This window comes from Neolamprologus brichardi, chromosome 18, assembly GCF_056152115.1.
Source record: "Neolamprologus brichardi isolate AB-2024 chromosome 18, ASM5615211v1, whole genome shotgun sequence".
Taxonomy (NCBI): Eukaryota; Metazoa; Chordata; class Actinopteri; order Cichliformes; family Cichlidae; genus Neolamprologus; species Neolamprologus brichardi.
The window spans coordinates 28,169,592-28,184,795 of record NC_142121.1 but is presented as its reverse complement, the minus strand read 5'-3'; the positions used below and the strand labels follow the sequence as shown (position 1 = coordinate 28,184,795).

General features: G+C 40.2%; 2 protein-coding genes across 3 annotated transcripts; one reads left to right on the top strand and one right to left on the bottom strand.

Moving 5' to 3' along the window:
• Positions 1-585: 585 nt before the first annotated feature.
• prdx1 (peroxiredoxin 1) lies at positions 586-4,866 on the bottom strand. Its single transcript, XM_006786897.3, has 6 exons — positions 4,767-4,866; positions 2,398-2,510; positions 2,060-2,213; positions 1,849-1,971; positions 1,644-1,774; positions 586-1,256 (listed from the first exon to the last, which is right to left on the bottom strand). Exons 2-6 carry the CDS (start codon positions 2,501-2,503, stop codon positions 1,174-1,176), a joined length of 597 nt encoding a protein of 198 aa, XP_006786960.1. The 5' UTR covers positions 2,504-2,510; positions 4,767-4,866; the 3' UTR covers positions 586-1,173.
• A 4,598-nt stretch (positions 4,867-9,464) lies between these two features.
• Positions 9,465-13,907, top strand: LOC102786250 (histone-binding protein N1/N2-like). Of its 2 annotated transcripts, none has more exons than XM_006786896.3 (14): positions 9,465-9,575; positions 9,704-9,815; positions 10,375-10,455; positions 10,540-10,649; positions 10,732-11,229; positions 11,332-11,423; positions 11,509-11,585; positions 11,679-11,752; positions 12,289-12,477; positions 12,554-12,717; positions 13,239-13,310; positions 13,401-13,478; positions 13,555-13,682; positions 13,765-13,907. In XM_006786896.3, the coding sequence occupies exons 2-14, from the start codon at positions 9,715-9,717 to the stop codon at positions 13,769-13,771; spliced, it is 1,671 nt and encodes a 556-aa protein (XP_006786959.2). In that variant the 5' UTR covers positions 9,465-9,575; positions 9,704-9,714; the 3' UTR covers positions 13,772-13,907. The 2 variants fall into 2 exon arrangements, with proteins under 2 accessions (XP_006786959.2, XP_035761998.2); XM_035906105.2 differs by having other exon boundaries at positions 13,398-13,478.
• The last annotated feature ends 1,297 nt before the right edge of the window (positions 13,908-15,204 follow it).

Below are 15,204 nucleotides of genomic sequence, written 5' to 3'. Positions count from 1 at the left end.
GAAGAAGAAAAAAAGACATTTTCTGTGAATTATAAACTACTTTTCTGGGTAAACTGAGACATACTAATGAAAATGCAATTATTTTTCTTATATAAAGTGGGGTTAAAAATGTAGTCATAGTGGGTTTGCAGTATATAAATGGGCTGTATGTAGCCCACGATGTATGAGTTTGACATCCCTGATGTAGACCTGTAGGCATGGCCATTACAGGTGCTTTCTTTTTGCCAGCTTTACATTAACTGGATAAGTATGGTGTAACAATTATAAATAATAATTATATCCTTGTGTCTTTTAGACTAGTAAAAAAGAATATGTAATAGAGAAGTTCAGTGAATCCAAAACACTTAGCCTAAACATAGCATTGATTTCACTACTTTTTCATCCCTTGACAAATTCAAAGTGTCTGCTGGGAGGTCTGTTAAAAGGAAAAAAATAGATTCATTGTTAACTTACACTGGCATTTTCAGTTGTTTGGACAGTTTGTTTTAAAGTTTATGTGGATCAATTGTGTTGTAATCAAACACCTACTATATATTAATAATGTGTGACATGGGTGTAAGAAAACTGACAATCAAGAAAAAATGCAAACTGTTGTTTGCTTTATTAAAGATCTTCATACATGGACATAATTCAGCATTGGCCTGTTTTTGTTGTTTAACCGTGTGTTATAACTGTTGACTGAGGAAAAAGATGCAATAAATATAAAGGAATCATAGATTCTCTTGTGCTATTGTGTAATTTATAACGTATCTGAGTAAATGTACATCATTCCAAAATATTCTTAATGTGCTCAACAATACCATAAAAAGTCGCGTAAGCGTGATACATAAATACATAATAGGCAGGTGAATTTCTACTTAATTTTAGTGAAATGCTTCAGACAATTTGGTCCTTTGTATGTAACAATAATGGGGAATGACATGAGAGAACAAACACACATTTGGCTCTGTCAGACTGTGAATACACCATACATAATTGCAGTGTTTTAACACAATTACATACTTTGGTCTAAGTGCACTGTTCACGCTACAAACAACAAAACACAAACAGCACATCAACTACAACAGCTGGCTCACTCGTCCACAGGCACAACGGCTTCAGTAAATATTGTTCGAAATGTAATCACAAAATGAAATCTCCTACAGCAGATAGCAGACTCGGGCCTTGGGCTTATTACTGCTTGGAGAAGAAATCTTTACTCTTCTGGACGTCAGGTTTGATGGTGTCATTTCCTGGTTTCCAGCCGGCGGGGCAGACTGAAAAGATAAGACTATAATGAGTCCTGTCTGGTAGATGAAATGCAGGTGTGCAAAAATGACACACATGTTGCACCTTAAAAATAAACCAACTCTGTTCTGCATGCAAAAACAGGCAACTAAAATTACAGTTTGTGAGATCATGATACATTGCGCAGATAAGAGTGCAAACCTTTGAATTTAAATAAGCCTCTGCGGTCTTTGCACTCTCTGCCACACATTATTTCTGAAAAACCATTAGCTAGTTTACATTCAAAAGTTATAATTTGGTAAAAAGCTGTTTTTCACTGCAAGTAAATGTGAGCTGTAGAAGGCAGGGCGAGAAAACAGAATTTAAAATCAAGACCCAGAATGCAGACATTACACGGGTACAGCAGAGTACCATACCTTCTCCGTGCTTATCTGTGAACTGAAAGGCTTGAACCAAACGCAAGGTCTCCTCAACAGAACGTCCAACTGGGAGGTCGTTTATGGTGATCTGTCTCAGGATGCCCTTGTCGTCAATGATGAATAGACCCCTGTAATAGAGAGAATTATCAGCTCCTAGGTCTCCTTTAAAAGCCCTTTGAGGACTCCACATTATTAGACTCACCTGTAGGCGATGCCCTCATCCTCTTTCAGGACCCCGTAATCTTTGGAGATGGTGCGCCGTGTGTCAGACACCAGGGGGATGTTCATGGTACCTAGACCACCCTGCTTACGTGGTGTGTTGACCCTGCGCGGTCACCAAAAGATAGTATGAGGACTTAATAAAAATGAATATGGTCACTGTGGATGTGTAAAATACAAAGCTTTTTAAATACCAAGCAAAATGGGAGAAGTGTGAGTCCACTGAGGCGGCGATGACCTCACATCCAATCTTCCTGAATTCACTGGCAGCATCACCGAAAGCGATTATCTCAGTCGGACAAACAAAGGTGAAATCCAGCGGGTAGAAGAAAAACACGACGTACTTTCCTGTACCAAAGCATTAAAAAAGCACCAATGAGACTAGTGAATGCATCACTTTAATTAATTCTCATCCTTTGTAGTGTAAATTAATCTCTGCTGAATATGCTGCAGGATCACAAAACAATGAATCGCAGAGAAGAGGACCATCAAAGCATGTCAAACAGAAGGTGAGACGCAGGTTGTCCTTTACCTCTGTAGTCTGACAGCTTCAGATCGTGGAACTGTCCATCCGGCATCACCGCTTTGGCAGTGAAATCAGGGGCCGGCTTTCCAATTTGTGCATTGCCTGCAGACATCTTGAATCTGATTGGATTACAGAAGAAGAAAGCAGTTGGTGTTACACTGTGCTGTTTCTGTGTGCATAAGGTCTTCCTTATTTGCAGAACAAGGAAATGTTTCTGTTATGTGAAAGACCCACCAACACTGTTTTATGTGACTAACACCTCTTCACTAGAATGTATATATATATATATATATATATATATATATATATATATATATATTTAGCTTTATTAGATAGCAAGGTGGCAGCCTTAGCCTTCTCCTTTACAAGGAGGGGTAGCAGCTCTACTCTGAAACCTTCCCAAATGACTTAACTCCTCACCCTATCGCTAAGGCATAGTCCATCTGCCTTTTGGAGAAAACTAATTTTGGCTGCTTGTATCGACGATCTCATTCTAATAGTGTTAACAAAAAGATGAGGCCTAGATTAAAAGATTTCAGGTGTTTCTCAACAAAAATGCACCATCTAGTGGTAGAAGGCAGCATAATAATTAGGACACAATCATTTACTGCCATTGGATATAGAATAAAATTTTAACAGTTAGAATATATGACTAGTAAGTCTGGTAGCAACTAGTCACAACAACGACAATTAGTTGGCTAGGCAACAAGTGGCACACATCCCAAGTATAAATCTTGCCACAATCAAAGTAGTTACAAATGAATCTTTTAGTCAACCAACCAGCTCAGTTTAAATACACTTATCACTGACAAGGTCCTTTAAACAATGAATGCATTTGTTGATGCATGCTCAATAATCCAAATAAGTAAACCTGAGTGATATGATGTGTGGAGCTTATAACACAGAAATCAGTCAATGAGGTGAAAACAAACCACCTTTTTTTTCCTAACCCTAACTGGCATTGGATGAAGTAGTCCTAAATCTACAACACTAAAAACGCTTTAGTTTCAGCTTCTCCGACAGGAGGATTTGTTGTTTGTCTTTATCCAATGTGATTATAAATAGAGACTGACTAGGCCAGTGTTAATAACCAATATATAACCAGTATGCATAGGTTGTTCAGCATGGGCCAGTAGGAAAGCTTAGAAACCTAACAGATGCTGGAGATAAGTTATGTTAGCATGTTTCTTTTTCCACAGAGCAAATCTAGCTGTGGTTTCCACTGTCTGTGGCATTTCTACAGTCAGCAGCTGTCTTCTTCTTTTTCTTCTTCCTCTTCTTTTGGCTGCTCCCTTTTAAGTCCTCCTTTTAAGTATATCTACTGTGTATATAGACACAATATTAGCTAATATATTAATACATTCAAAAAAATATGTAAACACAAAATGCAGACTTTAAGTAATTTTATTGCATGTAAATCTTCCATGTAATGTGTTACTTAAGTACAATGTAAAACATTACATTTGGGAAATTTGGTTAAATAAAATGCACTTGATTAGTATGCATTCATTCAGTTTATACCAGGCACATTTCCCTAATGATTAATTACTGGAATGAATAAACCTTTGATTTTATATATTTTAATTGCTTTTTACTCAAAATGATTGCTTCATGTTTATGGAGAGCAAAAAAAAAGTGCACTTGCATTTTTTATTTATTTATTTTATTTAACCCCTCTCTTTATTAAAGCTCGAATCTATACACCCACACACCCACACACACACACGCAGATAGATAGATAGAGAGATAGATAGGTAGATAGATAGATAGATTTATATAAATCACTGTGAACACAGTGGGATAGAACAATAACATACAAAATTTCAACATTGCAAACCGTTTAACTGTATAAGCTTGTATTATAGAGAAGTGTATAATTAAAGGCGCATGGCAGCTCACCACCTCAGCTCAAACACCTATTATTGGGCGCACAGTATATTAGGTGGCAAAAACATAAAACCGCAAAGCACTTCCACTTCGACTCTAATGTGTTAGATTATAACTAGTTACACCTGTTTTCTAACCCTTCTTTCGCCATATAACTTCCATCTTCAGGGATTAAAACACCTGGGTTAGTTGTGTGAGTTTGGTTTGCAGCTGTAGCAAAACTCTCAAATATTTCCTTGACTCTAAAACAAGCCACACACGGGCTCTTTCTTTCGTTCACTGAAACGGAAACAAATTATCAACGAGCCATCATTTTCTCCGAGTTTCTGAAAACGATTTTTTTTTTCACATGTAGGAAAAACCCACTTGTTGAAATATCGCTTTAGCTTCGGCTACACAACTGCAAACTTCACAACCAATAAGGAAAAATGTCCTTTTAAGGTTAAGACTCTAAAGAACACAATTACATGTTCGTTAGTGTCACATACCTCACTTTTTTTCTTCACACCACACAGTCACGGCCCACGGAGTGCAGGAGGTAAGAGACTCGGGCTCCGGGGGAGATTTATAAAACGACTCACATCTCGCGATAACTGCGCTCAGAACGTGAACTGAAGCCACTTCAGTCAGTCCCACAGAATGTGAAGCTTCCACTTATGTAGCATGACTTTGCATTTTTCCCTCCTTTCCTCATTACTTTTCTGGGAATCCACGCTCTTGTGAAATCCAGAGGAGGAAGAGATAAAGGCTGGCCTCCAGGAAATAACCTCAAGATTTTGTGTTTGGCATTAAAGTTGTAACCTCAGAGGAGCTAACCCTCTGTGTTTGAACTATCCCCATTCACTGTAATACACTGAATTATTGATGTAAAACTAAAAATATATAAATGAACAGGTGTCTAATGGCTGGCACTTCCTTAATCCAGGGGTCATATGAGGTTCCATCATAAGACTCAACCTCTTTCACGATGTGCTGCCAATCCATTGTTATGCACAAGCAGTAAATAATAGTATCATATTACACTTTCAGCTTCACCTCACTTCTGCTGCCTTTTTTCTCATTACCAGTAATATGCAAAGTAACTTACTAGCTCAAGAAACTAGTGATACTCAACCGATGGAGCATTTTTTTTTCTAATTGTCTGTGGACTCATTTCAATGAGGGCAAAGTTCCTCTTTTTCTTTTAAGTAGAAATAACACTTCCCCTAGAAAACAATAGTAAAAAGGTAGAACAAATTCAGTATACCTGTTTTATACCGAGTACAATAAATTTGTTCACGATTTAGGTTTCAACTACACATGATGTGTTTTAGAAGCACTTCCTTGAAGTCTGGACTTGCCTTTAAATTATTATTGCAACATCTTATTGCTTGTATCCAGTGAGCTGCCAGAAGGTATTTTTCTTTCTAATTTACTCATCACTCCCACTAGATTTAATGAATGACTCTGCTGTCTGTATTTTCTGTAGTCTGTGAAAAGGAAGTTGCTACATTTTACTTACATTTCTAAGCAAGTCCATTTAGGTAAAAATGCCCGGTGTTAAATGATATGGATAAATAATAAGTAATAAACTATAAATGAACTATTGTGGCTCACCTGTTTGTCTCTCAGGGAGATTAAATAGAAGCTAGGGGCCAATTTTTATTTGAACATGGTGAAGAGGTGCAGCGTGGGCAGCATATTAAAAATGATTGTTAAGCCAAACCACTTTCTTTCAAACTGCATTTGTCAGAGCCTTTGCAGAGGACGAGTTTTCTGCGTGCCTTTTAACTTAAATTTTCAGACTCTATGGGACTGTTACTAACACCTAGGCGAGTTACCTGGGGTACCAAGGTGTAATCTAATTACACCAAAGTATTATTTATGTGTGACAGCAAACCTTATGTGTAACAGTTGCTATAATTCAGGAAGAGAAAAAAAACAACAAAGGGGAAGAGAAACCGGTTTCAGGAATCCAGACAGTGGTTGATTTTGAGTTGGGGGGGTTTTCCAGCTATAGTAGACCTTTTTCAGAGCAGTCATTCTTTTATATGAAAAAGCAAAGACAGGTTTTAATTATGACATTAATTCAAACTCTACACCCGAATAATTCAATCTATTCAATCTAATCAGTTTTAAATTTATATATTTTATTTATTGCACTAAATCACATAAATAGTTGCTTCAAGGCACTTTATATTATAAGGTAAATACATTACAGTAATACAGACAAAACTCGAGCAATTACACAATCCCCCTTTGAGCACGGACTTGGTGGCAGTGGTGAGGAAAAACTCCCTTTCAACAGGAAGAAGCCTCCAGCAGAAGCAGGCTCAGAGAGGGGCCGCCATCTCCCACGACCGGTTGGGAAAGAAGCCTAATCTGTGCTACTGTTAACACCTGTTTACCTATTTATTCATGCCCCAATAGTGTACTGAAAAAAGTGTATTGTGTCCTGTTTGGGAAACCTAAATGAAATAATGTTTTCTCTCACACTAGTGAGTCTAATGCCAGTGCCCTAAACATTTTGGCTAAAACCTTCTGCGTACATATATCATTAAATTCATTTTTAAACTCAGGAAACCAACCACAGCGTGTGTTTTTTCTTCTTCTTTCTATTTTTCAGGTTACGTTAGTTCACCTCAGTCGACCTACAGAGGCTGCTGTCAGTTCAGCCTCTCGCTGTCATCGAGCAGTGTCTTTGCACACTGTTACCATGGAGCTCCATCAAGGGCTAAATAAGAGGGGAGGGCCTACAATAACCTCCTGTTAGAAGCACTGCGGTGGGCTAATGATCAAACACTGCGCTGTGTTCATCTCCTGTCTCACAATATGCCCATAATTAGTACATCTGCTCCCCTAGTGATTCCAAAGCAGCTGGATGTTTGAAGGGCTCTCACACACAGCTCTCATCCCAGCTTCATTCAGCCTGAATAACAAAACAGCTGTTGCAGTCACAGATGTGACGATGGACTGAAAAATGGCTTCAAATGATTGGTGCTTTTAATCCACAATTATTAAATTAGTACAGTTTAGTAAAGCTCATTTAGGGTTATCTGACTTTAGTGGCAGACTTTGAGGAAAGAAAAGCTTTTCTAGTTCTGCTACTTCCAATGACTCAGTATCAGGGCATGGCATTAAAGAAATGCATTGAAATTCATTTGATCTTCCTTAGCGAGTTAGATGAGAAGATTATTAGCTTGTGCGATATGTAGGTGGATTCAGTACTCACTTAGCTTAGCCAAATACAAAGACAGGATACAGGTGGAAACAGGAAGTATTGCTCTGTGTGAGCAAAACTCAACCTAGTAGCATCGCTAAAGCTCATAAATGACCACTATAAACCTTTTTGTATGTAATTAAAGTACTTTTTACTATTTTTTTAAAAACTGAATAATCATATTTCATCTGATATTTTCTTTTGTTTTTGTTTAAAAATATAATGTAATGGAAAATTAAATTCCCCCTTCACCAATGTTGTCAGGTATTTAGGGGAGGATGATTTGAAATATATCTGTATGATGCTGATTTGTTGTCAGGTCCAGACTTGTTTTGATGAGGCAGCGGCACACCGGAGTCAGCAGGAGGCAATCATAGGGGAGCTGGAGTATCAGTGCTCCTCACAGCAGGACATGGCAGCAGCGTGTACTGCTGTTTTACATACATGCTGAGTGAAACTAAAACACAGCAATAGCACCATCAAATTCTACAAGATAGGCTATCCTTAAACAGTTACCCTTATACTGAACAACTCTGAGAAACATTAGAAATGATTAAAAACTTGCATTTTTTGTTGTATTTATGGGTTGAGCAGCAGAGTTGAGTATGTGAGTTTTGCTGTCTGCTTTTGTCTGGTGTTTATTGAATTGGATGATTGAAACCAGAAGAAACAACACATATTGGACAAATTAATGGCTTACTTATTTAACAAGCAAGGTCACTCTGACACGAAAAGCATGTAAAAGCTGATCCCACAAGCATTCGGTGGGGTTGGCGTGTGTCATCTTGGAGGATAGAGTTCAGTCCTAGACTGTGGAGATATGGGATTGCTATTGGTTGCAAAATCTCATCTTGACATCTCTCTGCATTGATATCATCTACAATGTTGACAGTCTGGTTTTTCCAGTAAGGGAGTTGTACCCTACTGGTGCATCCATCAGCATAGTGTTCTCCACAACATCTCATCACTTTTACCCTACTATCCAACAGCTGTAAGCAGAAACTGGACTTATCAATGAACAGCGCTAATCAGCCACTAATCAGGCACCGAAGTGTTAGCACGTAGGTATCTGAAGCTCAAAACAAGAGCCAATAGAAGAACAAGCTTTTTGGCAGATAAGATACCCACACACTCAACCAACAAATGCATTTTCCTTACAAATGTGGCACCACTGATGGGGAAAATAAACAATATTTCCAACAGTACAGGATTTATTGCTAAAAAGCATTGTTACAAAAAAAAAAAATGATCACCTACATTTCTTTACTTTCACTTACATAGTAAAATACTATACCATTGCAAAATGATCCAATAAATGACTCAATAATGGTACGTTTTATTTCAATCATAGTTGTTGTTTTTTTTTACTGTGCCACTGTCTATGAACTAAGACAAAAAAACATTATTCACACTAAACAGCAGGTCACAGAAATAACTCTGACCTGATCTAACCATGTAACATATATGTCACATTTGTGTGGATAATTTACATATTTGAAGACATTTTCTTCAAAATATCCTATTTATTTAATATTTTATAATTGTGTTGTTGTTGTTGTTGTTGTTTTAGTGGTGGAGACATTACCAGAAATAAAAAACAAAATGACCAAAGGTTCTTAAAAGTGTTGCAAAACGACCTTAAGATCCCCAGGCGAGCTTTAGGGAACACTTCCTGAAGGTCTCAAAGATTAATGGTTGTTGGGAAGCCAGTGTGTACAATAATAACGGGGCTGCCATCAACAGTACTCATTATAACAGTTTCAATTGTTGTTTTTAGTATTGCACTGGAAGGAAGAGTAGTATAATGAATAGGACTGGTAATACAAAGAGCAGTATAACAATAGCAGCAGAAGTACTTGAGGTAGTAATGCATGTAACTGTAGCAGCGGTACTTGCAGTCCTCTTGTTAGTACTTTGTACCTTTAAGAATTCTCCCGCGCGGGTCTACAAATAAGGAAAGCGACCGGAAGGAGCAGGGGTATTTCGCGCCAATTTGAAACAACGGAACACAGTCAGTCTGAGCGGCACGAGACACGAGCTGTGACGCGCGCGCCGCCGGAGGTCTTTTTTTTTTTTAAACTGCTCTTCCCCGTCAAAGGTGTGTAGTGGCCTCTCTGCTATTTAAACTTTAACGATACAAACTGGTACCAAAGGCCGAGGTACAGTTTGACCTGAGCTCAGAGACCAGGCAGGGAGCTGAGCTGACCGATTGTTTCTCTCCGTCAGGTGTGGTAAACATGGAGGAGGCCAACAAGCTGATTGGTACCGGGAAGAAGCACTTGGTGATGGGGAAGGTAGTGGAGGCTGTGAGCACCCTGCAGGAGGCCAGCGGCATGCTGTGAGTTACCCTCAAGTCACGCTGGAGTTTCAGTGAGGTTGAACGTGAAACGGTACCACAAAGGGCCCATAAAGTGGCCCTCGTGGTTACTTTTAAAACGCTCACTTGGGCTTCTTAAAACTAAACCGTGTGTTTCACTGTTTACATGATTGAAGAGTTTATAGGTGACAGTGGCTCGTGCAGGCTGATTCTGAGCAGGTGTGCAGATTGGTGCAAATGCAAAACGGCCGCTTTTTTTTCTCCCCTCTGGTGTTTGAAAATGAACTTGAGCGTGTTTATGCAAATCACAAACTGCCTGCAGCTGTTCTTTGCATGTGAGCAGAAAGCAGTGACATTAGTTTAGCTTAGTGTTTTTCTTAATTTATATATTTCATTTCCATTAGGTTCTGTTTTATTGTTTAAGCTTAAACCTAGTTTGAATAATTCACTCGCTAATCCTTTTTATACGCCTAGCTTTTATTAACTCCAGGAATCTTTCTAATTTGTTCTGAAGCAGCACTTGAGCAGTAATGGATGCCTGCTTTTTCACTCAAAAATAAATGGTAAATTCTTGTTATAGGGCTAAAGAGTTTGGAGACACAGCGGACGAATGTGGCGAGGCTTTCTTCTGGTATGGCAAAGCTCTCCTGGATTTGGCACGGTAGGTTAATCAGGTTTAAACATGAATGTCCAGCTCTTTAAGGTGAGGATGGAGGGGCTGCTCTGACTGCCAGACTTGTTGTAGGATGGAGAACTCAGTCTTGGGTAATGCTCTAGAGGGAGTGCCGGAGGAGGAGGAGGAAGAAGAAGAGAAACCCAAAGACTCCAATGTTGAGAGCATAGACAATGTAGACGGTAAGGGAATAATGTGATATTTGGCTCGTTACGGTTAATCTAAATGTGCACACATCATTCCCAACTGTTCTGCTGTCAACAGAAAAGACCAGAGACGAGCTGAGGGTGCAGGTGTACGACGCCATGGCGGAGAAGAAAACTGAAGACGGGGAGAAGGTTGAAGGGAAGCAGAGTGTGGATCCACAGGAGAAGACGGAAGGAGCCGAGGCTGGTGAGAAAAAGGAAAAAACCGAAAAAGTAGAGGGGGAGGCTGAAAAGGACAATAAGAATGATGAAAGCAAATTTGAAAGTAAAGATAAGAAGGAAAAGAGTGGGGAGGAAGTGGATGCAAAGGACGACGCTGAACCTGCTGCTAAGGAGAAGGAGGGGGACTCTGGTGATGCTGCTAAGGGGAAGAAAGAGGGGGACTCTGCTGATGCTGCTAAGGGGAAGAAAGAGGGGGACTCTGCCACCGCTAAGAAGGAGAAAGAGGAGGACTCTGCCGCTAAGAAGGACAAGACTGCTGCTAAAGAAGAGGAGCCAGCTGAGAAGATGGACTCTGCTGCTAAAGAGGAAGAAGCAGCTGCTGAGGAGGAAGCAGGTGACCTTTGCTCCTCCTGTCCTGATCCTGGCTTGGTAATAGCAGTGTTAGCTGCTGAAGCATGCAGAGCAGTGTATCTAAACTCATGACATTTGCTTGTAGATGGCGAGGAAGATGAGGAGGAAGGAGGCGACGATGTAGAAATGGAAGGTGAACCAGAGGAGCAGGGTGAAGGAGACGCCACTGGGGAGAAGGTACTGAACAAACGGCTCGCATGTTAAAAAAGGACTCGGCTGTCTGCGAATTTTGAATTTCATGTTTTCTGTGTTCCTCTTTTAGGACAGTGACGATGAGGAGGTGGGTAACCTGCAGCTGGCCTGGGAGATGTTAGAAGTGGCCAAAGTCATCTACAAAAGGTAAAGGAAACACTTCAAAGCCATGATTTTCATCTTATCATGTTGCACCTGCATTTCAAGCTTGTAACAGTTTCCTCTTTGTTCTCATAAAAGGAAAGAGACGAAGGAGGATCAGCTAATGGCAGCCCAGGCTCATTTGAAACTGGGTGAAGTTTCTGCTGAATCAGGTCTGAACAAATGTGCAGCTTTGCACATAATCTCAGTTTTCTCTGATGCATTGAGCTTGAAGCTGTGTTGATGGCTCAGTGTTTGCAGCGGTGCTCAGTTTGTCAGGACTAAAAGTCTGTGAGCAGCTTGAGATTTCTTTAGTTCTGTTTTGTGTACCTAAAACTTGGTTGTAACACAGCTAAAATTAAATCTGCTGTTGTGCTGTTTGCCCACTTGGGGGCAGCCTAAATTAGTTGAACCATAAAATGTCTCAGCTTCAACTTTTTGAAATGCTAGTTTTCTGAGTGGATGCTCACATCCACACCCGGTAGTTACGGGACAGTTTTTAGAGAAGAGTTTCTGGCTCCTCGGTCGCATCACCACTTAAAGATCAAATCTTTAGCTGATGAAGTCTGTACTGTTCTCAGCTCATTGCAGTGTCCATGCCTGCTGACCCTGAACAGTGGATGAAACTCTGAGAATGCAGAGTTTGTTTGTTTTATTTTTTTTGTTTTTTTTACATGTCAGGTGTTGATTTGCTGCTTCTCTTTTTCAGGGAACTATCCACAAGCACTGGAGGATTTCCAGGAGTGTCTGAAGCTGCAGGTGAAGCACCTGGACTCAGACAGCCGCCTGCTGGCAGAGACTCACTACCAGCTCGGTCTGACCTATAGCCTGAACACGCAGTACAGCGAGGCCATCGAGTCTCTGAAGAGCTCCATCTCTATCATAAAGAACAGGCTTGGTAAGCATCGGCTCCTGGAGTGAAATTGGCTTCCAGAGAATCAATGCAATAATTAATATTATTAATACAATTCCAGACAAGCTGCAGGAGATGCTTGACAAAGCCGAAGGTCCAGAGGCTCTGCCAGAGGAGAGGAAGGAGCTGGAGGAGCTCAAAGCTCTGCTGCCAGAGATCCAGGAGAAGGTGGAGGACGCCACTGAAAGCCTGAAGACGGCGAGCGCAGCTGTGAAGGACGCGCTGGTGAGTTTGGCATGGAGTTTGATTTAGCTGGAGGACGGTCATCAGAGCACAGGCGATCAATATGCACTGGTTAAGGTGGTGCTATCCACCAAGCATGATGCCTGAATTGTTTAGTTTAGTTGTTAAATGGGATTCATAAAATACATGCTCTATGCTGGTGCTTCAGTGACATGTGAAGTTCCGTTTTTCTATTTGTGTTCTGTTGCTACGCGTCTTCACAAATAAACCACTTGGTGAAAAATATTTGGGAACTTGATCCATTAGTCACACCTCCCTCTGTAAGGTCCGGTGAACAGCAGGCTTTTGTGAGATGATCACAGCATAGCCGCCATCATACCTGTGCATCAGAGTTTGGGAAGTTGTATAATCAATAAACCATGGTCCATGCAAAGCACCATCTACACAATGATTTACAGATAAATTCCAGGGGCTTGAAAACGAATCCTAATCCATCTTAAATGTTTGGATGGTCAGCCACAAGTTTTGGCTTCTCTTTGAGCTGCATGTGCAATCTGTTTCAGGATGGAGGCTCCACTTCCTCTGCCTGTGATGGTTCCACTGCAAAGAACAGCGACTCTTCTTCCACTTCAGAGGTCAGTTACAAGTTTTCATGGCACACTTTGTGAATCAAACTTAAGCCCAACAGGATTGTAAAATAAGTGTGATGTTTAACTTCCAAGCAGATTAAAAGCACATCCACTTCCAAGGGCAACACCTCCACAGCTGCAGTCTCTGACATCTCCCACCTGGTCAGAAAGAAGGTGAGGTTTTTTAACTTGCATTGATGTGGTGTAGCTACAATGGTGAGCTTCATTTGACTGCTGCCGTGTATTGCAGAGGAAACCAGAGGAGAGTCCGGTGAAGGAGGATGTGAAGAAGGTGAAGCAGGACAACAGTCAGCCAGGAGAAAAGCTTCTCACTAATGGAGATGCAGGTGAACACGCCAATGATATGGAAGTCGAAAGGTGAGGTGTCATTTCTGTCTGTTGTGCCGTTTACTACCTACAACCTTGAACTTGTCTGAAATCCTGTCATTGTCTATTTCAGTAAGTGAAGCTGCACTTTGTCTCCGTTCAAGAAGAGATTCACCAGCACAACAAGCTCTTAACTGTCTCTTACATGTTTGCTGTTGTAAATACATGTTTGTTCTGTAGTGTTTGACATTATACTGTAAAATTAAATAAAGATGGTTGGATAAACCTGTGTGTTAAACCTTCATTACTGGAGCCATGAAAATGTTGTGTTCTGGCAGTTGATGAACTGTCCATAAATGTTTGTACTCACCACATAAGTGGCTCCTTTAGTCATACTGGTTCTACAGCATTCTTCAGTCTGACTTATTGTATTTAACCATGTGGTTTGAAGAGAGGATTCAGTGTGCCATGCTGAGAGCAAAAGTGCAGTTTAATCAAGAGAATGCAAGAACCTGGGCCTCAGAGCTGAAAGCTGAATACACGAAAAAGAAAATTTAGCTGTGCAGTAACTGACAGCCTGCGCTTGGATAAAGCACTAGATAAACAAAGGCTCTGTACCAACCTGATTAATAACACTGGCGGTTTAATTGCTAAAAACTTCTGATGCTATTTATGCTTTTCAGCTTCCAATACTTCTCCTGGCTTAGTTCTACGTAGGGTGGATCAAAATTTCTGCAGTCATAAATTTTTGACAAGACTCCTGACGTCCCTGGCTGAAATGCAGCCCCAAACCATGACACACCCTCCAGTGTTTTACAGAAGGCTGTAGACACCCACTGCCTTACCTCCCTCCTGGTCTCCTATACAAACTGACAATTTGAATGAAAGTGTTCAAAATTAAATTCATCACTCTATAAAATTGTTGCCACTGACTTTTAATCCAGTTCTTATATTTGTAAAATTTGGCATACCTCATCCTTTTGTTTCACTCCCTTAAAAATGGCTTCTTTACAGCAACACCTGATCTGTGATGAGCATTTTCATGTTTTTGTTGCATTATCTTATGTCTTAAGGACAAGACTGTAGATCATGTTCAATGAGAGTTAAAATCTCATTGAGAATAGTGTATGAAGATGTTCTGACTTGATGCAGCTGATTAGATGGTTTGTAATTTGTCTAAACCAGACATGACTGGTCACACTTGGTTGTTTCATTAAACAGCAATCTATAGCATTTTTCTAGCTCTTCCCCCTGTGAGGTAAACAATAACGGGAAGACAGACATATAGGAGAAGACATCTTCATTTGCCAGAGAAGAAGAGGTACACATGCAGCTAATTATAGTAATAGCAATAATCACTATGGCTAATTAAAATGCCTGGGCCCTTTATCGTGCACGCTGGCTCACTGGGACACTGAAATGTGAATGCAAATATGAAGCCATTCTCAGTGTTATATAACCATGGTGCTTTCCCTGCTAACAAAACTGAAAGCACCGAAGAAAAAAAGCTCAAACTGAAGTGTCAAAGACACGTAGGATTTAAAGCTATATATTAGTTTTAAAGGCCGACAAA

What these genes read in the sequence shown, in the direction of transcription:
- LOC102786250 (XM_035906105.2), top strand. Translation starts at nt 9,715, where the DNA reads ATGGAGGAGGCCAACAAGCTGATTGGTACCGGGAAGAAGCACTTGGTG. An exon ending in TGAAGTTTCTGCTGAATCAG is followed by an intron (nt 11,753 to 12,288) that starts GTCTGAACAAAT and finishes TCTCTTTTTCAG; the next exon opens with GGAACTATCCACAAGCACTG. An exon ending in CAGCTGTGAAGGACGCGCTG is followed by an intron (nt 12,718 to 13,238) that starts GTGAGTTTGGCA and finishes AATCTGTTTCAG; the next exon opens with GATGGAGGCTCCACTTCCTC.
- prdx1 (XM_006786897.3), bottom strand. Translation starts at nt 2,503, where the DNA reads ATGTCTGCAGGCAATGCACAAATTGGAAAGCCGGCCCCTGATTTCACT. An exon ending in GAAGCTGTCAGACTACAGAG is followed by an intron (nt 2,214 to 2,397) that starts GTAAAGGACAAC and finishes GCTTTGGTACAG; the next exon opens with GAAAGTACGTCGTGTTTTTC. An exon ending in CACAGATAAGCACGGAGAAG is followed by an intron (nt 1,257 to 1,643) that starts GTATGGTACTCT and finishes TTATCTTTTCAG; the next exon opens with TCTGCCCCGCCGGCTGGAAA.